Raw genomic sequence first — 23814 nt, 5'->3', positions numbered from 1 at the left:
TTTTTCATCTCTGGTGCTTCCTGCCACTGTCGAGGCACCACAGCGGCCTCTGCACGTCCCGCACACATGAGGACAAAGTGTTGCAGGGCAAAGTGAGTCAGGTGTACTCACTTTGATCTCTATCTCTAACTTGCATTTTGATTCCACTTACTAATTATTGACTACTCATACTCAGTGGGTGATTTACCAACCGGATACAAGGACGACTGCGTAACAGAATATTTTCCATTGAAGAGTTTATCTCTCTCTTTTGTCAGTATTCCCCTCAGGGATGTGTTTAACAGTTACATCAGTGGACTGCTTGTTATTGTAGGAGGCACTACAAGCTTAGTCGGTCCACTGCTGTAGGTCTGTAAAAATCCAAGAGACATCGTTATTTCCTTTACTGTCCCATAGGAGAAATTTGTTCTGGAGAAATTATCCGAAACAATACAATGGCCAACCGAAAGATAAATAAATACCTAAATACCCTGGGCCCAGTCAAGTAACATGTACAGAATCTTAGTTGTGAGACAAATACAGTGAACCAAAAAAATCACATGGCAATCATCAAACAGACTTTGGAAATAACAAGTCTTTGATATTAATAATAAAAAAGGTCTTGTCCGACCCAAAGGGAAAAGCTCAACTGTGAGAGCAAAGACCTTTGTGTTCCAGCACAGCTGTTATCTCCTAAAACCTACACATAACCTCAGGAAGCATTCCCTCTGAGGGAATACTCCTCCGCAAAAACAAGAGATTTCTGTTTGTCACTATTTTATCCTCCGTCACTACCAAGATCTCCTGGAATCTAACTGTGTAATTCCCTGATGAGGAATGGACTTGGTAACAATATCTGACATGAATCAAAGGCTATGTATTTTCACTACAGCGGACACTGATAGCCATTCATTTTATTCTTTATGGTTTGTTTCCCCCATATATGCAGGTTACACTAGATTCTCCCAGTGCCAACATGATCAAGACAATCTCAGCGATCAATTAGCTGTTTGTAAAATCTGCTTTTCAATATTTAACAGTCACATGTAAGGAAGAACTTGATGTGTTATAGGCCTACATTCCTGATAAGCCCAGTGGTGTCCCCAGAGCGCTGCTGCATGTATATTCAGTGCTGATGTTGTCTGCACAAACCGCTCTCCCATGGCTGCTCCGAGGTCAGCAGGGGCTGATTTTAAATGTTACCAGGAACCCAAAACCCCACCAAACTGGACTTTCATATGTGCTGCAGAAAGGGCTTTCCAAGGTCCATATAAAGACCAATATTTATGTATTTCAGCTCGCGGGCGTTTCTGCTGTATTAGATCATTACAGGAAAGAGAGATACAGGGCGCAAAGAGGCGGACAAAGGGCTCAAGCCAGAATCCAACCTGGGCCTCTGCAGCAAGGTTGAACCACCATGCAGGATGCCTCACATCATTTTGACTATTTTTTTAAGCCCAAATATTCAGTGTTTTCCCCACAGTTTTAGTCTCGTCTGGGTTGAAAAAAAAAAAAAAAAGCTATGGAAAAAGCATTTAGTTCAACATGGGACACTAAAGCTCTTCATGGCTGTGTGTCTAGTGGTAGAGGAAACTCTGAGACATGTCACTGCCATGAAAAGAAGCATTTTTATTACAAAGAAGTGGATTTAAAAATGGCCTAATATCACACTCTTACATTTGGTTAACTCTGATTAATAATAGTGTAATATAGGTGTAAGAGGATGTTTTACTATATGAATCCTCAGTGATGACATTAGAAACAAGAGCTGGTCCGCAGTGTCAGTGGTCTCCTGCCTACAGCACTGTAACTTATCTGATGCAAGGAGCACGCTGAAATGCAATTTCACTTCCTCTTTTGAAGAAAAAAAAAAGAAAACGCCTTTCCTCTCTTTCACTTCTACACCTCTTTATCTCCAGCAACATGATGTCCATGTGATGCGTGTTCCTGGCATCGTCTCAGCCCCTCGAGAAGTTCATGGGAAAAAGTCCTGCATCGTGAAGCGCTGAGGGGAAGGACCTGAGGGGGGAGAAGGCAGCAGAGGAGCGTTCGGAGGAAAAGAATGGAGCCTGTTTGTGGAACGAGGATCAAAGCCTCCAAAGCTTCATGCGGAGCTGAATAGAGCTCAGAGGAGGTTTTTGCCAAGTGTTTTTCGAGCCGAGTGGTGTGGAGGAGTTGTCACCGCGGCTCAGGGAGTTCCATGTTTGTGGAGGTGCTGGGGGCGCGGGGGCAGAGGTCAGCGGCTGCCAGGCTGCAGCTATGGTCGTTGAGGCGAGGCTTCCTCCCTCCTTGTCAGTGACCTCGCCTTCTGTCTCACCATGCACGAGCACAACACCGCCACTGCCTTCTACATCCTCCTGGAGCTGCTGATCGCCGTCTTCTCCGTGCTGGGCAATGTGCTGGTGTGCTGGGCCGTGTGCCTCAACAGCAACCTGCAGAGCATCACCAACTTCTTCGTGGTGTCCCTGGCGGTGGCGGACATAGCGGTGGGCGTCCTGGCCATTCCTTTCGCCATCGTCATCAGCACGGGGTTTTGCTCCAACTTCTATGGCTGCCTGTTCATCGCCTGCTTCGTGCTGGTCCTCACTCAGAGCTCCATCTTCAGCCTGCTGGCCATCGCCATAGACCGCTACATCGCCATCAAGTTACCTCTCAGGTCAGTGCAACGCTTAAAGGGCAGAAATAAAGACTGTTTCTAGGGCTGAAGTTCATTATTTAATATCTCTAAACATAGTTTGTAAGACACATTTTATCTTGTAAATATGTCATCATTTGTTTTGTCCTTGTGCAATTAAGCATTTTTTTAAGAGGTGTCACTTTATTTTAAAAGACTGATGTCTTATTTTGGATGAGAACCCCCTCCCTCTTATTGCTGCAGGTGCATCAAAAGTGGCAATAAAAGTCCCAATGTATTTATTAGTCTCAAGCAATGGAAGGCTAATAAAAAGCTTTAACTTTCTAACATCCCCCTCCATTTCTATCTGTTTGTAAGAATGGGATATTTGAGCCAGAAACTTCTGGCTGGATGAATGCGTCCAGATATGGAGCCTCCCATGAGGCACCGTCTCCCTGGAGCAGTAAAATGAATTTTGCTCGGACTAATTGCTTATCCAGACGGCGTATCCCCCAGCTTAAACTTTACTCTAATAACACTGGAAAAAAAATAAAACGCGTGTCAGACGCTGTGTTTATGTTGGTTGATGCAAGTCAGTTTCAATTAAGCATACACATTTTCCAAGGACGGTTTGACTATAGATAGTAAACCTGTCACTTCAGGTCATCTGTAGTACATCACTGGACTCATCAAGAAATGTTGATCCCCCTGCTCACACAGTGACCTCACCGTATTTAAATGCTCTACTACGGTTCCACATCGCGTCCAACATTCCTACTTCCCTGACACAGTTTTCACACAGTTCCCTCTGCTGGAGATAGTGCCGTGGTTTGTGTGTCTGTCTGCATCCCTGAGGTCGGGGGGTTGTTTTTGCAGCATTAACCTTTGCACTTTAACATCTCAAGAATGTGACAGAACAGGCTGAATGGCTCAGCTGTTCTCCCACACTGTGCAAGAGGCGTACCTAAAATAGACTCTCCTTCTGAAGGGTCCTGACAATTTGTTTGTTTATCCCTGTGTTAGTTCTTGGATGAGAAACGCTTCCACCGAGCGACCGTCTGAAACAATTATACGCCAAGGAGAGCTTCATAAATCCAAAATTTAGAAATAGCAAGATTATGGTACTGTGTCCTGTATGCACTCTAATACATGCATTTTAAATATGGGTGTACCCAGCTGGAAAAAAAAAATGTAACAAGCTGGCCTAAAGTTTGTAATCTGTATTGTCCTCCTTTTAGGTACAACAGCTTGGTGACGGGCCAGCGGGCACGGGGTATCATCGCCATTTGCTGGGTGTTTTCCATCATCATCGGTCTGACCCCCATGATGGGATGGCACAAGGTCTACCCATCTGACCGGCACATGAACAGCACCTGCTCGCCCGGCCTGATGAAGTGCCTGTTTGAGGCGGTGGTGGACATGAAATACATGGTCTACTTCAACTTCTTCGGCTGTGTTCTGATCCCCCTGCTGCTGATGCTGGCCATCTACTTGTGTATCTTCATGGCAGCTCGCCACCAGCTGAAGCTGATCGAACTCAAAGCTGTTCACGGGGAGAAGTCGAGCTCCATCCTGCAGAAAGAGGTTCAGGCAGCCAAATCTCTGGCCATCATAGTCGGGCTGTTCGCCGCCTGCTGGCTGCCTTTACACATCATCAACTGCTTCACCCTCTTCTGCCCCAACTGTCCTCGTCCTCCGCTCTGGATCATGTACGTGGCCATCATCCTGTCCCACGCCAACTCTGTGGTCAACCCCTTCATCTACGCCTACCGCATCCGAGAGTTCAGACAAACCTTTCGTAAGATCATCCGGCGCCACATCCTGGGCCGGCATGAGCTGATGGAGAGCGGCAGCAGCAAGCGCAACTCCACCCATAACAGCATCACAGACTCCATCAGACTGAAGGCAAACGGTCTGAGCTTTGACTTCTTTACAGAGCACAGCAGCGGCAGCAGCTGTGAGAGCTCCTACCCGAGCCACATCACTCCTGTAGGGGGCGGTCTGGTGGCAGTATCGCACCCCCCTCTGTCGGTCATCATCCCCCACAGTCCTAAGGGGGATCTGTGCCCGTTGCAGGCCCTCACACACACACAAATCACCGTGGGCCAGCATCTACAGTATGCAGAGCAGCAGTGTGGCTGCCTGGCTCCAGAAGCGGTGGAGGGAAAGGAGAGCATCTACTCTGCCCAGGTCACATCACTGCTGAACCAGCAGAACAGGAACTGCTGCATCAGTGACATGGCCAAGGTGTCCTGATGCATGGAGAGGAGACGTTCACCGCTTCTCATGAGCATCTTGCCCTTTGAATGAAACATGAATGGATGAAATGTTTCGTATCAGCTCAGAGACACGACGTGTCAGCCTTCATTATCAATGGACAGGCCAGCACTCATGTCAGAGGCTAAAGCTGAAATGGCACCTCATGCCACTCAGATAATGTAATTCCTATTGCCACCAACGCAAGGACAGTACGTTTCACCACTGATTGATTGCTTTATTTTTGTTTGTTAAAGACTATGTAGTGTTTCACTTTTGTAAAAGCAAAAGTTGCAGTTTGGTTATTTAAAGCTGAAATGTAGCACTGTGTTTATGTTTGCTCAAGGTTAATATGTGATTGTGTTTGTGTTTAAATTAAATCCATGTAAATGTTGACTTGTGAGGTCATTTGATAAATGACGGAGCCACATATGAAATGACAGGATTGTGCATTAGTACATTTTAGCAGCAAAACCCAAACCAAAATCATGGGAGTTGTGTAACTTAATGAATATGTGCTCAGTCCAAAGCAGCTGTCACCTTCTATGCCTCTGTTTTCATAAGTAGGATGCAATGTTCATTGGGCCAAAGTCTTGTCTCAAAATAAATACTTTAACATTTTCACTGCAAAGTGTATTTGTTTGCATTACTCTGTGACACTATCTTACGTAACGTTGGTGTACAATGTCCCCAAGCATTATTCAGTGGCTGCAGAGGAAAGCTCCAGGGTTCCCTTTGGATTTCCGCAGGGTCTGGTTTCATATCAGAGGCGAGGTGAGGGAGGCAGAAGGCCTGAACTCGAGATCTGGGTTGCTTACTCTGGGAAAAGGCTAGTTACAGCAGGAAAACCATCTTTGGAGCTCTTCATTTTCCCAGCTTTTATCCTAACTCCCCTATGAGTTCAGGTTACGGGGCTCAGGGCCTGCTCCTTTTTGATAGTTTCCCCAGGGGCCTTTGGTGCTTTTTAAAGATTCACCAGTGAGACCTCCCATAAGTCCTCATTCTCTGCTGCTGTCCTACATGGCGATTCCTGAATTCAACCTATTTCTGAGGTACTGGAGGATAGAAGGTCAGCTTTTTGATTCTTGGTTCTTATTAATGAGACGTTCATCTGAAGATGTCTGCATCAGAATGTTGTATATCTGTTCTGGAAGAATAGACACACAGAAAGCATCCAGTAATGCTGAATAATTTTCCAACCTGCTTAAAGTGTAGGGAAACACTTCATTTTACTTCTTTATAGCATAAAAATATTGTTGCTCTGACCACACCACACGTCACACATGTGGTGTGTGTGGTCGTAAGAGTTGCACCTGTTGCATTTGTGATCACACCCACCCGTGATGTAGCGCTGTGGAATGGTGACACTTTGAACCACTAGATGTCAGCAAAGTCTAAATTTTCCTACCTGGGTTTCATGCAACTCTAATTGAGTATTCCTCTGGCCAAAGACAATTGCTGCACCAGATTTCATTCGATTTTGAGATATTGTGTTGACACAGAGACAGACTGACAAACTAACAGAGACAGTTTTGTCCTTGGCAGAGGTGAAACCATTTCCTGAAGTTTGCAATTCAATCGTCTAAAGTTTCTAGCCAGTAAATGCTTAAGTAAATTTTCAACCAAGGATTTAGAAAAACCTACAATATTTTTAAAAAGAGCTGTAACTGTCTTCAGTTGTGTGTCTAAATTAATGCTGGTCATATATTCAAACTTCATTCTTCATTGCACCCTAAAATAGACACACACACGTATTGAATTGTAATTTTGAAACTAAAAATCTACTATATTTATGTACAAAAAAAACAGAAAACAAAACATCAACAGAGGAGCATTGGCTCAGCCCAGTCTGGTCACTGGTCCCAGTCTGTGGCGGGGATAAAAAAGCTTCTTTATCATTCACCCAGCAGCTGAGTTTGAATTCACTGTTCAACAAGAAGCTGTAAATGCTTCTCTGTCTGTGTGGAGAAACTCCATGGATACAAACAACAGCAGCGGCTTCTCCTCGCATTAAAAAGGCTCAATAGTCCGGCGGCTATGTGAAAAATCATGCACTTCACGATACAAGCATGAAATTTGGCACACTGTTAGAGCATGCCCTAAGGATCATTTTTGGCTATAGGGTCATCGCAGATTTGTCCCGTGGTAACCGTGGCAACCATTTTTCAGAATGGCTGCCACCTGCTGTGATTTTACCTGTAACTCAGGTTCTGGACCACCAAGGATCTTGATCCTGGTGGCTAATCCTACATTTTCAAGGATGAGGAGTACAGTGGTACTATTTACAACATGCTAGCAACTTCCTAACTACATATTTCCAGCATTCAGTTAATTAAATAATAGTAAAAACCATCAAAATATGTATTTTGGTTGTAGAGTATACTGTACATGTTTTCCAAGATGTTGACAGATATGCCATGAAATGCATGTGTGCTATGGCAATGGCCAAAGTGGAACTATACAGCAGTACAGAGACAGGATACCATTTAGCCTAAAGGCATTTTTATAAAAGCCAGCTGTGGATTGCCTTTGGAGCTGGGAAGAGTTTCCGGCATTTAGCAACTCATGAGATGGCGAGGGTATTAGGCTCAGATCGATGTGTAGCCTTGCCAATGTTCATCATGCTGCTTGCCTTTACTGGTTTTGACACTGTGTCATCATTTGGAGGCAGGGGCAAGAAGACGACATGGGATACATGGAAGAACTTCAGTGATGTGACTCGTGCCTTCTGTGCCTTGGCTACCACAGGAATGATGACCTGGACAGTGGGAGTGGATGCATTTTCATGTGAAGGAACAAAGTCCATCAAACAGCCCACCAAGTCCGACTTGGTACCAGTTCTCAGCTTGCCCATTTGTGACAGTGCTGGTGGACATGCCTGGTTTTCATGCTCAAAGAATTCATCCAGAGTTCCATCACATGTTTGTGTTCCAATGTAGAGCCTCAAGAACAAGGAACAGTCATTCTTGAGGAATGATATTTTCTTGTTGAGGCTTTGAGATTTTTCTTGGCCTGGATGCCAGCCAATTAGAGGGAGGTTTTTTTCTCTTGGTGGGAAATTTTGTGTGGTATTGTCTGGTTAACTGGAAACGCTGAAGGCTAAAACATGCAGCAAGAGAGGGAAGGGAATTGGTTGACACATTGAGCCATCCAGTGCCATTCCTGGGAATTGGCCGGAGTATCTACATATTGATGAAAACAAAGCTGAGCTGTTCTCCTTCCTGGAAACTTGTGTTACATCCCTTGCCACTGAAAAACAGGTAATCAGCACTCACCATGCTGCTTGCCTTTACTGGTTGTGACACTGTGTCATCATTTGGAGGCAGGGGTAAGAAGACGACATGGGATACATGGAAGAACTTCAGTGATGTGACCCGTGCCTTCTGTGCCTTGGCTACCACACCAGACGCCGTAGATGACTGGATGGAGCCTCTTGAGTGATTTGTGGTATTTCTGAATGACCATACTAGCAGCCAGGAATCATGGAAGCAGCTGTTCACCCAAAAAGGTAGAACAATTGGTGGACCCCCCCCCCCCCCCAACACAAGCAGCACTACATACAAAGAGGGCAGCCTACCAAGCTGGTCACTGCTGGGGACAGGCCATGGTTGCAGTCCCTGAACTCCCTTCCCCAGGTGACTGGGGGTGGAAGAGGAAGGACACAGAATGAATGAATGAATGAATGAATGAATAATTTAACCCACTTTTTTACACCTGTAAAATGTGTCATGTGACAACAAAGTCTATTTTGATTCTGTCAGGTGGATGGGAAGTTCACTGGACCACACTACCAGAGGCAAGCCTGGCATGTCATGACCTCCTCCACTGTGGTTGCAAAAAGGGGCATTGTGGAAGATGCAAATGTGCCGAGGCAGCACTTCAGTGCAGTGCCCTTTGCTACTGTGGTGGACTGTGTCATCATACGTAACTTTGTGTTGTCACACTTTCTTTCCTCTTTGGCTTTATTAAATATGCCTTTAGGCTAAATGGTATCCTCTCTCTGTACTGCTGTATAGCTCCACTTTGGCCATTGCCATAGCACACATGCATTTCATGGCATATCTGTCAACATCTTAGAAAACATGTACAGTGTACTCTACCACCGAAATACATATTTTGATGGTTTTTACTATTATTTAATTAACTGAATGCTGGAAATATGTAGTTAGGAAGTTGCTAGCATGTTGTAAATAGTACCACTGTATTCCTCATCCTTGAAAATGTAGGATTAGCCACCAGGATCAAGATCCTTGGTGGTCTAGAACCTGAGTTACAGGTAAAATCACAGCAGGTGGCAGCCATTTTGAAAAATGGTTTCCACGGTTACCACGGGACAAATCTGCGATATAGCCAAAAATGATCCTTAGGGCATGCTCTAACAGTGTGCCAAATTTTATGCTTGTATCGTGAAGTGCACGATTTTTCACATAGCCGCCGGACTATTGAGCCTTTTTAATGCGAGGAGAAGCTGCTGCTGTTGTTTGTATCCATGGAGTTTCTCCACACAGACAGAGAAGCATTTACAGCTTCTTGTTGAACAGTGAATTCAAACTCAGCTGCTGGGTGAATGATAAAGAAGCTTTTTTTTCCCCGCCACAGACTGGGACCAGTGACCAGACTGGGCTGAGCCAATGCTCCTCTGTTGATGTGTAGTGAAGTGCACGATTCCATCAAAATATTGCGCGTAGCTGCTGGAGTACAAGGCTTTTTAAAGGGGGAGGAGGATGCATGCCAGAGGTGGCACTGAATGTTGTGATGATGGTGATGATGGTGACAGTGTTGTGTATTGGGTGGAAGGCTAAAATGTGTGCACACGAGCAACATTTTTACTGGCTCTGCATTGGTTCACAGCTTTTCACTGAACATGTCGGGCTCATTTGAAGTGCCTCACCAGTTGTTTTTCTGCCTGCAGCTGCAGCCTAGCTCACGCAGTGAGGAACTCCCACTTGGATCCCAGGCTTTGTCACCAAGTATCGAGCGTAGTCAACAACACAGGTTTAACAGCCTCTATTGTTGGCCTGTGTGCCCCGGCCCAAAGCTCATAACTTGGCACTGTGGCACTTTGGGCTGCTGGTGGTGGCAGTAGAGGAGGTGGGCTGCACAGAGGACTGTTCAATTGACACCAAAAGGAGAAATGTTTGTCACTGTGCTGTTTGGAGGTTAGTAAAATCATGGGGCATGCTTACTTTGTTTCTGTGTTTAAAGATCAGATGAGTTTTCAGTAAATGACCCCTGTTGATACATGTTTAAACTTGGCATGTGATATTTGACAGTGTAACCTGAGTATAATATAGAGAGAGCAAACTCCTCCATAATGAATCAGTGAGTCAAGTGATTTTATTTCACCATGTGATGATCTAAAGTGACCTGACAGGATCTGTTTTTCTTGGCAGAAAACAGAATGGAGCTGTTCAACCTCAACTGCAAGCTGATAAACTTCGTCCATTGCTTGAAGGAGAGGTGCGGCTTGGATGATAAAGGTACTCATCAACTCCCAAGATCATGTTGGAGAAAATATGTAGAGGATTTGAACTTACAGATTGTATTATTCATTAGTAAACCTCTGCTTGGGGCAGCAGGTGGTGTGGAGCCTTCACACCGGGAGACATGGGTTTAAAATTCCATGTTGGCAAAAATCTGCGACGTTTGAGTTTCCATGTTTGAGAAAGAAAAGCAATTGCTCTAAAGGGATCAATAGAGTGTGACATAAAATTGCCTGAAATGTGTAGTGAGCACTGTTGCAAGCGACTGTCAGTACAAACATTTCAAGAAACACGGTGAAAAACATTACCTGCATATTGTCACTGAGCAAAAACTTACTATCCTTTTGACATGTCTGAGACTTTCAATCAAGAAAATCAGTGGAGGAACGGACAAAAGTGATGTAATGTACCGATGGTGACAGCAAAATCACCTTTAAGAACTGCATTAGCATGAACTAATCACAGATATTATGTGTTCAGGAACTTTTATGTCGAGTGTCTTGTGTAAATGCTTCCTGCAGACTGCGTTGCCTTGATGGACAGCAGCGGTGCAGTGATGAATCTGGAGGAGAAGCAGCACAGTGTGGATCTGGCCAGCAACCTGCTCACAGAGAGGCAAAACTACATCCTGCTACGTGTCTGCCGTGAGTCCAAACACGCACACACACACACACACACACACACACACACACACTGGTCACACTCTCTGGTTATTTGACTGCGGCTGCTGTGAAAAATTTGATAAAATGTTAATATGTGTTGCCTGTCATGGAAAAGGTTCCCAAAAGGCAAGACAAAAAGGCATATATCATATTTTAGATTATATACATTTATATTGATACAGTGTTGGGAGGGTGCGGGGGTAAACTTTGCATGGGAAGTCATGGTGAACTGTGGCCACGCTGAATGGAAAGTTATGACATGACATCACATGACTTCTACTTCCTGTAAAACAGATAATCTTAAAACGTGACATTATCCTGTAAATCAAAATTTCAACCAATAAAACCTTCACAAATCTTTAAACATCCTCTCTCATCCACCTATGTCAAACAAATTCCTGTTTCTCTTCACCAGAGGCCCGGGACGGGGCTCCTCTGTCTCTGTGATCCTTTCTGAGATTTCTTCCATCTCCCTCCCTTTGACTTCTGCGCCTTTGTGGAAGATTTTTCTTGCCTACTATGACATGTGGTAACATGTTTTTTTTTTTTCTTCCTATAAACTGTCTCTAAATAAGGTTGAACTTAGGACACAGCCTGTCTGCAGTTTGGTCGCCTCCTGCAGGAAAGTGGAGCAGTCAGCAGTCGCTGGGCTAAACTTGTTATTGTGATGGTTGGTTGTACATTTGGACCCTGTTGCAGTAGACCTGGATCATGACTTTATTTTCTTGCAGGTGATGATCATGAAGGTCAGAAGTATGTGTCACTCCTGAATAACATGAGCCTGAGCCACCCTGAGTTAACTGGTAATAACAAACTCATAACATCCATATCACCACAGAATCACCACCACACTGGGCTGATCAGTCGACATGGAGCTCTGTGGTCTATAATTAAAAACTTTTTTAATTACATACATTTAAATAAATAATTTACTCTTTCAGAAAAACCTCCAGTCCCCAATTGACAAAATGATCACCTGTGTGACAAGGGCTGTGAGTATGACTTTGGTTGTTTATGCCAAACTTTTTGTTGTCTTCTCTTAATTATTTTTTGCAGATGTGCTGAGAAAATTATCAAACCCCGATAAAGAGCGAGACAGAAAGGCTGGGCGCCTGAGGAAAGGATGGGCTCAGAATGACAGTCCTGTCAACAAAACCCAGGGCAAAGGCAGCTCTGGAAATAAGAAAAGCCATCAAATTAAATAATGGATAAAATATCTGCAAGAATCTGCCAAACAATGCCTGTTATGACGTGGCTGCTGAAGACGTTTGTGTTTACAAGTTTTGCCAACAGTTAATTAGGATCTTTTACTAACACTGAGATCACACTGCTAACCTGTGATTTATGATCACATGGAGAGGGCTGGGCTGGAGGCCATGACTGGCTGTTAAGTTCAGGTCTCAGTTGTCAGGGTCATTTTGCAACTTCATTACAATTTACATGTGTTTTTGATTGTTTATTGTTTGTCATTTTGTGCATGGTAAACTTCTGCTATTAACTCTTTTGGGCCTTAAAAGTTAGGATGACAGCTGCTTTGTTTTGTCCTTGTGTGTGTGTTTGCTGTATGATCACTGCCTCTGACGTCAGTTCAGTACGACACGGTTTCCTGCACACTGGAGCTGTTACAGATGTATGGGTATTATGAACATTCCTTGCACTTTCTTTCAAATAAAATGCCTGTTTTGTTTACATCCTAATCAGTGGTCTTCATTTTGTCATCATCATTACTGTGCACAGCTACAAAAGGTGTGTCGGAGAAATGGTTCAGAAGCTCACGCACCGTGTTGACCTTCATCAGGCTAAGAAAAAAAGAGGTGAAGGTCTGAGGACTCAAACTGTGTTGTTGCTAAATTCAAGTATTTTCCTGCAGGTAAGTGAACCCAGTGTGCCGGAGCCTTCTGTTGTTCTTGAAAGTCGTTTGACCTGCCACGTCAAATCAGAAAACAAAATATATTACTCTGGATGTTTGGTCAAATCTTATAAACCACACAGAGAAATTATCATTTTACTGGAGGTGAAGAATGCTGCTCACTAAATTGTAATTATATGACTAAAATTATACAGTATAAATGAATACCTGCACATGAATTAAAGCATTAACAAAGGTAAGTACATCATCATGAGCTTTAATTAATATGCTTCAATTAATTAAGTTATTCATACATGAGGCTATGAATGAAAAACTTTGAGCTTGTGTTCATTCCTGTTAATTCATGAGACATTAATGCATGACACAATGCATTTTCTTCCATGATGTCATGTTATTCATGTACCCTTGCTGTAAACTGCTATCATAAAATAATAACAAAAAATAAAACTTTGTGCCTTTGAAATGTAATTTAGGGGATAACTCTGTTATGAGCTCATCTGTGGGTATGAGTACAGGGTTAAGTGTCTGGAAACTTCTACAATATAATCTAGCATAAGTCAGGACACTGTGTTAAGCTCCAAACAAAGAATTTGATTTACTTAAATGTGTTTGAGCAATGTTTTGATCAGCAGGATCTTCCTCAGGGAAATGTGAGCAGGGCAACAACTATTTCTTCCAAAAGCAGCAACCGGATACAACCACGTACACCTGCTGGTCTGAGCCAGCAGACAGAGCCTCTTTGAATTTGTCCCTGTTTTCTTCAGATTAGATCTTACTACTGGAGTTATGAACTCTTTATTTTTGTGTAATGAACAGTCTACTGCAGCATTTTGAATGAATTTAAGACGTTTGAGACAAGTGAGACAAGACAAAACAGAGCTCTGTTGTGTAACTTTCAGGGGGCCCAGAATTCCTAGTGACTGCCCTGGGTGAGACAGTGACACTTCAGAAGACACAGACAGAGTGTCAGTGAGATTGAAAAGAATAAAAACTGAGTGCTGACTTGTACTGGAATCTAAATGAAGGTCATTGGTCACTTTAAGTCAATCAGTTTCAGGACTGTATGATGCTGTGAAACCAGATTAAAATTCTCCAAATGAATTGTTGAAGCTCATTAGTAGCTTGGACATGGTAGTTTAAGAACAGAAGCACAGAGAAATCTGGTCTGAATATTAACAGGAGGATCCAACTTTGGTTTCTTAAAAAGGGGATGGACTGTATGACTCAAGCTCTTGGGACTGAGCCATTAAAACCAAATCATGTCTTGCTAAGCTGCTCATTGACTTTTCTCCTATGTTTTTGAAAGAAATCAAGCCAATCAATAGAAAGCACGCTGTATTTTACAACCCCTTCTCCGAATTGTTCCTCTCTCCGCATGCAGGGTTTCAGCAGTCGCCTGCAGGCGGATGACGCAAAGTGTGAAGCAGGTGAGGAGAGGAGTTAGTCTGTGTAACCTGCAGGTTGTCGACCCGCACGCCGCCTGCACACCGTCCGCGTCTAGAGCCGCACACATGGCGGGCTGCGAGCTGGACTCCCTGGAGGAAACCCTGGAGACGCACCTTCCAGAGGCCGAGCTGAGAGAAGTGAAACGCATTTTATTCGGAAAGCAAACCGAGTGAGTTGGTGGGACAGCAAAGTGTGAGTGCGTGCGTGCGTGCGTGTTAGTGAAACAGCACGGTCTCAGTGCTCAAACTGAAAATGAGGAGCTTCATCACCTAATGTCCCAGTCAGGTTGCTTGTAGTTTTGGGGAGCTGTATACAGTAGATGGGCTGCAGAGCTGTGTTTTCTTCTTCTGATGTTTTTCTTGCGGTGTTCTCTTCAGAGTAAATTATTATTCGGCTGAGCGGACTTTGCTCAGTTTTGTGAGAGCAACACCACACAGATCACTCAGCCTGACTGAAGAAAAACACACTGGAAGCTCAGTTTAACCACAGTCTGAGTCAAAGTAGCTGTGGTTGAAAGGTCCTACTCAGGCACTTTGCTGGTATTTTAACTAAGTAGGGCTCCTCGAAGTAAAATCACTGGAGTGAAAACCAAAAAAATAGGAGTAAAATGTAGTTCTGGCCAGAACTTTAATGCAAGTAGAAAAAACAATCAGTTAAAAAGCAATTAAAAGCTTGTGTTTGTGTTGAGGTAATATTCTGTTGAATGGTGCAGTCCCAGGCAGCTGACACTGACCTCTGGCCTCAAGCTGGTAGATACAGGCTACACACACACGACTGATGAACATGACGTCCTTCAATGCTGTGACAGAATGCACACAGTACATTTGCGGTATGAATGGAGTTGAGCGAAACTGTAGACCTGAGGGACATTATTTGCTACCCCTACTATTTTGTCAAAGATCAGAAAGGACTTGAGTGCCGGAACACAGTTGGGAGGCAGGAGCATATGAAGATCAGCTGGTGTACTGGAGGCAGAGGACAGATAACAAGTCCAAACAGCCAAAGGTTCAGAGGCAGAGCTCAGTCTGGACAAGCAGAATCATGAGGCCGGGGTCAAAACCTGCAGGAAATGAATAAACAGAAGGTGGGACACGAAGCAGGTAAAGCACAAACCACAGTCTGTCAGGTAGGGTGTGCAGGTATGGATCCTGTGCAGGGACACACAGAGCATGAGGAGGGGGCTAAGCAACTGGAGGTTGCAGTCCAAACACTGTTTGGAATTCTTACATAAGGGACAAGAGCAAACATGTCCAGCTTTTTAAAGCAGTTTTAAGGGCATACCATACCATTTCCTCTGAGGTTATATAACATTTCATATGACCAGCCTGTTTGCACTGAGTCTTTTTTTCTGTTGGTGTTTAACCTGCCTATAACACTTGTAGGTGGCCAGTATCTCAGTAGCACTAAAGCCACTGGCTGATTTAAAGTAAATAAACCTGCTCCTATTTTATGTCAGACATTACAAGCTCTTAGCAATACTGACGCAAACAAGATGTGTTTGCGTCAGTATTGCTAAGTGTTCACTCGTTGGAAACTGATGTTTATGGTCTTAGTTTTAGTTTTAGGTATTTGCACATACTTAAGACTGCATAAAATCCAGATCATAACAAATAAAAGATGTGCCAGGAGAGGTCATGAAGCCAAATGCTTGTACGAGAGACCTTCCCTTAACTTAAACAGAGAAAAAAACTAAGTTAATATAAGAGGACAATACAAGCAAAAAATTAAAAATAAGAAGAAACACACAAAACGGGGTGAAAAATAACTAACCAGTAGACAACAATCCAATAAAAAGCAAAGAAATACATCAACAGCAGCTCAGTTTTATCAGCCTTACACGTCTCCTCCATCTAAATTCCCAGTCCTGTTTCACTCAAAAGCCTTTTTCCCTTTGGGTCTGCCCCGCTACATGACTTAAAGCTGCCAAAGGCTGGCTTCATATAAACATCCATCCATCTAAGGAGACTAACTCATAAATAAGTGTGTCTTTTCCACTAACATAGACCCTGGATTTGCTCTGTTTCCTGAAATGAAATTCCAGGATCAGACATGGACGTCTGCACTCACAACAAATTTAATGCAATGTAATTTCTCCTCAGCAGAAGTGACTGAGCACATCAGCATTAGATATAACCTCTCTTATCACTGAAGTTTGAATTTTCTTGTTGCCATTTGGAGCTGCAAGTTGTGCAGGTTGACTCGTGCCTCTTAAAGCAAATAAATGCGTTTATTTACTACCCCTGCTCTTTTGCAGGAAGCTGGACCTGCCAGCATGTGCTGTGGACGCTGCCTCAGAGCGAAACTTCGAGCTGAAGGGCTACAAGTTCGAAGCCACCCAGGAACAGCTGAGGCCTCCCAGGAAGGTCCGGGTGGGACTCGTGCAGAACCACATTGTTCTGCCAACCGATGCTCCAGTCCTGGACCAGGTCAAGACAAACTATCTGCTCAAATCAGAGCCAGGCACACTTTAATTGCTAGTAAATACGTGCAGTTGAGTGACTCCTCCATTTGTCTGGCTCCACAGATCAACGCCATGCACAGCCGGATTGGTGAAATAGTTGAGGTAGCAGCAATGTGCGGCGTGAACATCGTCTGCTTTCAAGAGACCTGGAGTGAGTGCAGTCAAAGCTACAACCACCCTAAATTGCAACATGTTCACGTCATCACACAGATATTGTCGAGTGTGAGCGTGGCTTAGCTTAGCCAGTATGAGATACTGACCTGCTCTTGGTGTCTCCAGCCATGCCCTTTGCTTTCTGCACTCGTGAGAAAGAACCCTGGACAGAGTTTGCAGAGTCTGCCGAGGATGGAAACACCACACACTTCTGCCAGGAGGTGAGATTATAGAGGCTGCTGCAGTGCACAGATCCAATGCAGCACTATTGCAAAGTGCAGCATGTCATTGAATCATTCACTTACACATAATTTCTCATTAGTGCTGCTGATCCATTCAGTACTAATAAGTATAGTAATGATAATGCTGGTGATAATGATGCTGACAAAATTACTGCGTGTGTGACCGCCCTCAACCCACTGCTGCAGCCACCACAAATTAATGATAATAACAATGCACTGACACTTTACAATGTCACACTGACACACAGTAAAATGATAATAAATGAAAAGCAATAACATAGGGAACAAAAATATCAGTCATGACGGTGAAAGTCAGTGAACACGAATGCTGTTTTTAGCTGGCCAGGAAGTACAACATGGTGGTGGTCTCTCCCATTCTGGAGCGAGATGAGCAGCACAGCACTCTGTGGAACACAGCCGTGGTCATCTCCAACTCAGGAAACATGCTGGGAAAGACCAGGAAGAACCATATTCCCAGGATTGGAGACTTCAATGAGGTCAGCTCATGGTGTCTTCCTTGTTGGCATACATACAGCATGAAACCTGAACAGCTACACCTGCACCAGTTTCTGCTTTGGCACCATTTGCATGTAGAATTTGTCCTGCACATGACATGTTTAGCATAACATTTATTTGCACTGTGAAGCAGCAAGATGTTGAGTTTCGGAGTTGAGTCATTTTGCTCCGGTGCCGATTCCATATTCTTGAGTTTATATGTTGTTGTTCACAATGAACTCTGCCATGTTTAGTTTTTTTTTTTTCCTTTGTGCTTTACCTTGTCTCTCAGTCCACATATTACATGGAGGGCAACACCGGCCACACAGTGTTCCAGACCCAGTTTGGGAGGATCGCTGTGAATATCTGTTACGGGCGTCATCACCCTCTCAACTGGTTCATGTACAGCATGAACGGAGCCGAGATCATCTTCAACCCCTCGGCTACTGTGGGAGCGCTCAGGTACGGGACAAAATCACCTGAGAATGCCTGCTTCAACAGATCCAGCAACTTATATTTTGTTTTTTTATTTCTTTAATTCTCATTTTTGCTTGCATATGTAACTAAAATGTGATAAAACAGTAGCACAGGGTTATTACTGTTGTTGTTACCATTGTATCAAGAATAATCTCATTTTTGTACAGTGAACCTATGTGGGCTATTGAGGCCAGGAATGCAGCAATAGCAAACCACTGCTTCACCTGTGCAATCAACCGTGTCGGGACGGTAAGTGCGTCTGTCATTGTAACTCCAGACTGCCAGAGATCAGAGAAGTCGATTATGCTCCAAGTCAATGACAGCATTGAACAGGGTATTAAAAATGACTTATGCCTTTAATACTCAGGTGAGCCGTTCAGTTATGTTTTGAAGGATGGTCTTCACTCAGAAATTTGCACAGGAATTTACAAGCTTCACTTAAACATGTCTGTAAACTTTGCTGTTTGTACCAGTGCTTTGGCTTCAACTGCTTCCTCTCATTTTACACAGGAACATTTCAAAAGTGAGTTTACATCTGGTGATGGAAAAAAAGGTAATTAAAATAAAGTGGAATGTGCTTCATCCTCATTCACCTGCATGATTAATATAAAATTTCTTCATTTTTCACCTCTCTTTGCATCAGTATGACTGGTAGACACTCACAGTATATTTGTTTGGCAGTTACAGACGCTTCTCTTTGGCTTTACAGCTCACCATGACTTTGGACATTTCTATGGGTCAAGTTACGTGGCCGCCCCTGACGGGAGCCGCTCCCCCGGCCTCTCTCGGACCCGGGACGGGCTGCTAGTGGTGGAACTGGATCTCAACATGAACCGACAAATCAGTGACAAATGGAGTTTTAAGGTAAATCCTGTCAGGCGTGACTAAAGTTAGTCTCGCTGGATGTCATAATTGACCTACCATTGCTTTGGTCATGATGGCGTCTCGGTGGTTTAAAGTAGTTTGAGAAGATGAGGTGGTGGAAATTAATGCTTGCTCAGCGTATTTAGTTTTTGAATCACACATTAATGAGGCATAAAGGGTAAAGGTTGTGTAGTTTTACTTATTCCCACAGGTTTTCTCTAGAGGTGGTTAATAGGTTTAGGAAGCTTTGCGTGGGAAAAAGAATGAAAATGTTATGGTCTTCTCCATTTTGTACTTCCTCCATGTGTTTCTATTTGTAGATGACTGGGCGGTATGCTGAGTATGCAGAGGAACTGTCCGCAGCCGTCAGACATGACTTCAAACCCAACATAGTGAAGGAGTAGACAGCAGCTCACATGCAAATTGTACATTTCCTCTAGCCATTTCAGTATTGATCAGTTATTAGTTCAGTTATTATCAAATTTTCATTTGTTTGAACATACTGAATTGAACTGACATGGGTGTGTTCAAAATCCTTTATTGACTACAGCACATAATGCAATTGCATGTTTCATAAAAATAAAGTTTGCGTCTTCAAACGTGCCATTTGTTCATATGAAAAATGCTCCACCAGAAAGAAATCAGATTTTCCTTATAGATCTAGAAAAGCCATTTCATGGTAAAATTGATAATTTAAATAACACATAATTATGTCTGGTATGAAAAGCATAGTGCAATAACTTCATCCATGATACGAAAATTAAAAAAAAAAAATTATAATAAAACATGAAATTGAGAAAAATTAATGTCATCATATTGAGTTTCCAATAATCGCTGCTTTCAACAGAGAGCATGTCCATGCCAAAATCTTGAGCTATGTTCTGCCACAGGATCAAAGTGACCCTGCGAGGGGTCATCTAAACTTAGACCAAATGGTGTTGAGCACCTCTTCCAATGATGTGAATGAAACAGAAGTGAACTCACATTTGAAAAAGTCACCGTGTCCGTCCAGCAGCAGCAGCAGCAGCAGCAGGCCGGCTGTCAGTGTTGTCCAAGCAGCTTTGCCAGGCAGATGTGCTTCCATAGACAAACTATGGAGTATTGCATTGAATTCAGCACGACAAGTTTTGTCAATTCATGTGTACGTCACACTTCAAGGGCTTTATTTTACCTGAGACTTTCAAAATACAATTACTCCCTCTATTCCCTGTTGATAGAATAACTGAACTAAGAAGTGACTGAACACCAAAAAGTGTCAAGGTAGTTACAGAGAATTCATGGACTGACTAGTTGAGGTGAGTGTTGTGGCTGCAGAGGAACCCCATAGACTTCTACACTGATCACAATTCCTGCTAAATGTGCTTATGTTGCCATCAGACCTTATTTTGGAGCACATTATTTGCCTGCCGTTCCTACTACAGCTCAAAGTTCCTGATATTCCCATTCACTCTATTTTCTCAAGTCTGTTGACAGTTTGAGATGTCAAAAAAAAAAAAAAAACATCTGTAAGCTACTACGTTAAAACTTAAAGAAAGACATAATAAAATTAATTTAAATTATCTGCTCATCTCCAGCAAAAAACAAAAGAACAAACAAAACAAACTTGCGCTGTTAAGCCTTCTGGCTGTTGATCCTTCAAGGGTTGAGTGATATTGTCTGTGCGATGGGGGCCGGGGCAATGAATCTGCAACAGTGAAATGTTCTTTCTGTGAGCGGGCGGCCATGTTAGCACCAGAGAGGTTGGCCAAAGGAATCTGTGACGGTTGGCTTGAAGCAGGAGCCGCTGCGTCCAGACGGGCGACCCGCAGCACCTTGATGTCACTACAATGTACATGGGACTGGACGAGTGGGATTCAAATCCTCCATCAGCTCTCCTTGAAGATGAACAGGATATCTTCATCTGTCCCGTAACTCCGCCGAGCCTCCTCAAAGTTACTGATGCTGGTGCAACACACCCCTGGGTAAAACACACACATCCAACATGTCAGGTACCTGCTAAAGACATTCTTCATTAATGCTCAGTCAAACCACTGAATAACTGGCATTCTTGTCAAAATGAAATCAAATTAATGCAACTTAAAATCTAGCTTTCATGACGGCAACTGACTTCTACATGTACTTTTTCTAAAATAATGAGACAAAAACTTTTAGCTAAATTGAATTTGAAATATCTTCATTATTTGCTCCATTATTGTCAAGCACTTTAATTATGATCAAGGGCTGAACACCTAAACATGCTTGACTTGGCAGCTCCTGATGTGAGATATAATTATCATGCATCTCTACTGTTGGGCTTTGGATAGGTGAGATGACTCACGGTCAGAGTAGGCAGGATTATTGTAGAATATGCAGCCGGTGCTCCTGTTGAAGCCACACACAACCACAAAATGACCCTGGTACTCTGGCTTTCTGCAGAAACACTTCTGGCCCACAGGGAGGAAGCAGCAGTATTTGACAGGTGAGGAGCAGAGTTCACATGTCAGGACGACAGCGTTGACCAGCACTATGGCCACGTGGCCCTGGTCCAGATGAGCCTGGATTTCCTGAATTGTCACAGAGCTGCAAAAGAAATACAGGCAAATGTTCACGCGTTAGTTTAAATGTGTGTTCAGTCAGAGGTGCTGGTTTGTGCAAATTAATAACCATTAAGAGGAAACTCACCATTTTTTCACCACCACACCTTTACTCTCTGCCTTAAGGAAGAGCTCATTCACTCGATCTTCCTCTGTATCAAAATGCTTCTTATAGAAGGACTGCAAACCACAGAGAAAGACAAAGACATGCTAGCACAAAATCTTAATCAGAGTCACATCAAAAACAGACAGTCCTGTGAACAGCACTGATTGAAAAAAAATGCTTGACTCGTTGTCGTACCTGATTCCTAAAGCCCTTGTCAACACCCAAAGTCTGAGTGCAAAAGCGGTGTTTGATCCCCAGATGGCACATGAGGTAGGCCAAGTCAATAGTCCACACACTCTCTGTCAGCTTCAGCTCCCAGCATGCACTCTGAAACTCCTCATCACTGACCGGGTGGAGGTACCTGCAAGGTTCACAGTTAACAGAGGACTGAACTACATATTTATCCACGTATACAGTATGTATGCACTCAAATATTGATATGGACATACACTTACTAATGCAGGCATACAGATATACCTACATATACATCTATATAAATAAAAGATGAGAAATGAGATGAGAAAAGGAAGAAGAAAAAAGAGAAGGAAATAAAGGAAGTTGTGTATGTGTGTCTCCTCTTCTGACATATGTGCACTGAGTACGTCTGTGTTTATTTGTTTTCCAAAGATTTGCCTCTGTCCTTTTGTAAATCCAAGTTGAAGTTATTTCATAAGTTATCCCATGGCCTCATATGTCATCTACTTAAAACCAGCGTCTTTTATACTATCGATTCATTTCTAACTTGCAACTTTCAGTCTCCTTCTCTGAGATTTCCTGCATGGCTACATTCCATGTTTGAGTTGAAATTCCTCTCAAGAACACAGACTAACTTCATATAGCTTCAAAATGTTTTTTTTTTTTTTTCCCTTTTTAAATTAGAGATGGACCGAGTTATCACTCACCAGTTCAACGCTAAAATCCGTCTATTAGCCTCTAAAAGTAAAAGTTAAGATGTTAATGATATTAAGTGCTACTGGACAGGCTAGCCGGATTGACCAGAAACCCCTATAGATCCGTGTGTTGCTAACTAAATCTCCCATACATACAGTGATTTGGCCAATAATCAAGTCCGCGTTAAACTGACGATTTTTTGAATGTCGTCTGGTATGAAGGTCCGTCCAGGAGAGAGCAGCTGGCACAGCGGCCAGGCTGCTCAGCGCAACTTAATGGAGGAGTTACAGGCTGGGTGTAAAACGCTAAAACAAAGTGTCTCCGTGTGTGTCGGACAAAGAAAAGTGTGTGTACTCACTTGAGCACCATCCTGGAGCAGGCCAGCCCGCAGTCCCAGTGGTACAGCTGCCGGATGGCAGGTACGTTCAACAGGACGACATCATCTGTGGAAATGTGTCAATACTGCTGTTTATAATCATTTAAAAACTGCATTTTATAGTAATTTAAAATAAGGCATGTTCGGGAAACAATTATGTTAGCTTGCTCGATTTTCACACTGGTGTTGACAGCCAAGAGGTCTCACTCACCTGTCATTCTGGGGCTTTCTTCCTTGTTAGACAGGTAAGCAGCTAGCTGAGCACAAGGCAGTCCGACTTGTTTACCGAGGCCAAGCCGGAGCTGAGCAGCTTCATCGATGCTAACTACAGTCCACCAGCTGTCATGGTTGAGTTTAGCTAGCCAGCTAACTAACTACCACCACTGTGCTGGCTGAACCGCTGCTCGCACCCCGAGGTTAGCAAACCAGCCGAGCCATTGGTAGAGCTCTATTAACAACCAATTAGCAGCTAAAGTTGAGCTAGTATGTTTTAAGCAGTTTTCGGTCCTACACCCATGGTTGTTGCCTCAGTCGCTCAACGGGTCCTCTGTTGTTTTCCTAGCTAGCTCATCTGCTATGCTGTGAGCAGCTGCTGGTGTCCGGTTACCGATGTTTTTTCCCCAGGATGGCGAAGGCACGACCTAATTGACTTACATCCTGCGTTCCAATACTCATACTACCATACTATTTAGAAGCGGAAAAAAAGAATTAGCATGCATATTTCATACTAAACTACATACTTTGTGAGGGCAGCTGCAGTACATACTAAAAGTAAAAAGTATAAGTATGCGATTTGGAACGCAGGCACAGTCATTCGCTATAGCCTTCTTCTTCGTCTTGATTTTTGAGGCGCCTCGATGCATTAC

General features: G+C 43.4%; 4 protein-coding genes across 5 annotated transcripts; 3 read left to right on the top strand and 1 right to left on the bottom strand.

The window, feature by feature from the left end:
* The first annotated feature begins 1870 nt into the window (after positions 1 to 1870).
* adora2aa (adenosine A2a receptor a) lies at positions 1871 to 13385 on the top strand. 2 transcript variants are annotated; one of them, XR_003928703.1, is made up of 3 exons: positions 1871 to 2635; positions 3832 to 5296; positions 13375 to 13385. XR_003928703.1 is itself a non-coding variant. In XM_030059130.1 (2 exons), the coding sequence occupies exons 1-2, from the start codon at positions 2298 to 2300 to the stop codon at positions 4847 to 4849; spliced, it is 1356 nt and encodes a 451-aa protein (XP_029914990.1). In that variant the 5' UTR covers positions 1871 to 2297; the 3' UTR covers positions 4850 to 5471. The 2 variants fall into 2 exon arrangements, 1 of the variants encoding a protein (XP_029914990.1); XM_030059130.1 differs by lacking the exon at positions 13375 to 13385 and having other exon boundaries at positions 3832 to 5471.
* Positions 9984 to 12199, top strand: c8h22orf15 (chromosome 8 C22orf15 homolog). Its single transcript, XM_030059212.1, has 5 exons — positions 9984 to 10008; positions 10243 to 10329; positions 10854 to 10976; positions 11726 to 11797; positions 12051 to 12199. The coding sequence occupies exons 1-5, from the start codon at positions 9984 to 9986 to the stop codon at positions 12197 to 12199; spliced, it is 456 nt and encodes a 151-aa protein (XP_029915072.1).
* Positions 13386 to 14326: 941 nt separating the features above from the next.
* Positions 14327 to 19573, top strand: upb1 (ureidopropionase, beta). Its single transcript, XM_030060855.1, has 10 exons — positions 14327 to 14479; positions 16565 to 16736; positions 16835 to 16922; positions 17051 to 17145; positions 17505 to 17663; positions 17954 to 18123; positions 18306 to 18387; positions 18649 to 18691; positions 18848 to 19002; positions 19323 to 19573. The coding sequence occupies exons 1-10, from the start codon at positions 14376 to 14378 to the stop codon at positions 19404 to 19406; spliced, it is 1152 nt and encodes a 383-aa protein (XP_029916715.1). The 5' UTR covers positions 14327 to 14375; the 3' UTR covers positions 19407 to 19573.
* On the bottom strand, positions 19525 to 23597 carry gucd1 (guanylyl cyclase domain containing 1). Its single transcript, XM_030060856.1, has 6 exons — positions 23160 to 23597; positions 22931 to 23015; positions 21877 to 22042; positions 21664 to 21755; positions 21320 to 21561; positions 19525 to 20959 (listed from the first exon to the last, which is right to left on the bottom strand). The coding sequence occupies exons 1-6, from the start codon at positions 23164 to 23166 to the stop codon at positions 20868 to 20870; spliced, it is 684 nt and encodes a 227-aa protein (XP_029916716.1). The 5' UTR covers positions 23167 to 23597; the 3' UTR covers positions 19525 to 20867.
* Positions 23598 to 23814: the final 217 nt, after the last annotated feature.

The sequence above is a fragment of the Myripristis murdjan genome, chromosome 9 (genome assembly GCF_902150065.1).
Source record: "Myripristis murdjan chromosome 9, fMyrMur1.1, whole genome shotgun sequence".
Lineage (NCBI taxonomy): Eukaryota > Metazoa > Chordata > Actinopteri > Holocentriformes > Holocentridae > Myripristis > Myripristis murdjan.
Note: the sequence above shows the minus strand (reverse complement) of the source record. Positions and strands in the feature narration are given on the sequence as shown.

Excerpts from the sequence above, each read along its gene's own strand:
- adora2aa (XM_030059130.1), top strand. The coding sequence starts at position 2,298 with ATGCACGAGCACAACACCGCCACTGCCTTCTACATCCTCCTGGAGCTG. Across the intron at positions 2,636-3,831 it reads GCCATCAAGTTACCTCTCAG|GTACAACAGCTTGGTGACGG; the intron begins GTCAGTGCAACG and ends TCCTCCTTTTAG.
- c8h22orf15 (XM_030059212.1), top strand. The coding sequence starts at position 9,984 with ATGTTTGTCACTGTGCTGTTTGGAG. Across the intron at positions 10,009-10,242 it reads TGTCACTGTGCTGTTTGGAG|AAAACAGAATGGAGCTGTTC; the intron begins GTTAGTAAAATC and ends TTTTCTTGGCAG. Across the intron at positions 10,330-10,853 it reads GTGCGGCTTGGATGATAAAG|ACTGCGTTGCCTTGATGGAC; the intron begins GTACTCATCAAC and ends TGCTTCCTGCAG.
- upb1 (XM_030060855.1), top strand. The coding sequence starts at position 14,376 with ATGGCGGGCTGCGAGCTGGACTCCCTGGAGGAAACCCTGGAGACGCAC. Across the intron at positions 16,737-16,834 it reads ATGCTCCAGTCCTGGACCAG|ATCAACGCCATGCACAGCCG; the intron begins GTCAAGACAAAC and ends CTGGCTCCACAG. Across the intron at positions 18,692-18,847 it reads ATCTGGTGATGGAAAAAAAG|CTCACCATGACTTTGGACAT; the intron begins GTAATTAAAATA and ends TTGGCTTTACAG.
- gucd1 (XM_030060856.1), bottom strand. Across the intron at positions 21,562-21,663 it reads GGTGTGGTGGTGAAAAAATG|CTCTGTGACAATTCAGGAAA; the intron begins GTGAGTTTCCTC and ends TTTCTTTTGCAG. Across the intron at positions 20,960-21,319 it reads TAATCCTGCCTACTCTGACC|GGGTGTGTTGCACCAGCATC; the intron begins GTGAGTCATCTC and ends TGTTTTACCCAG.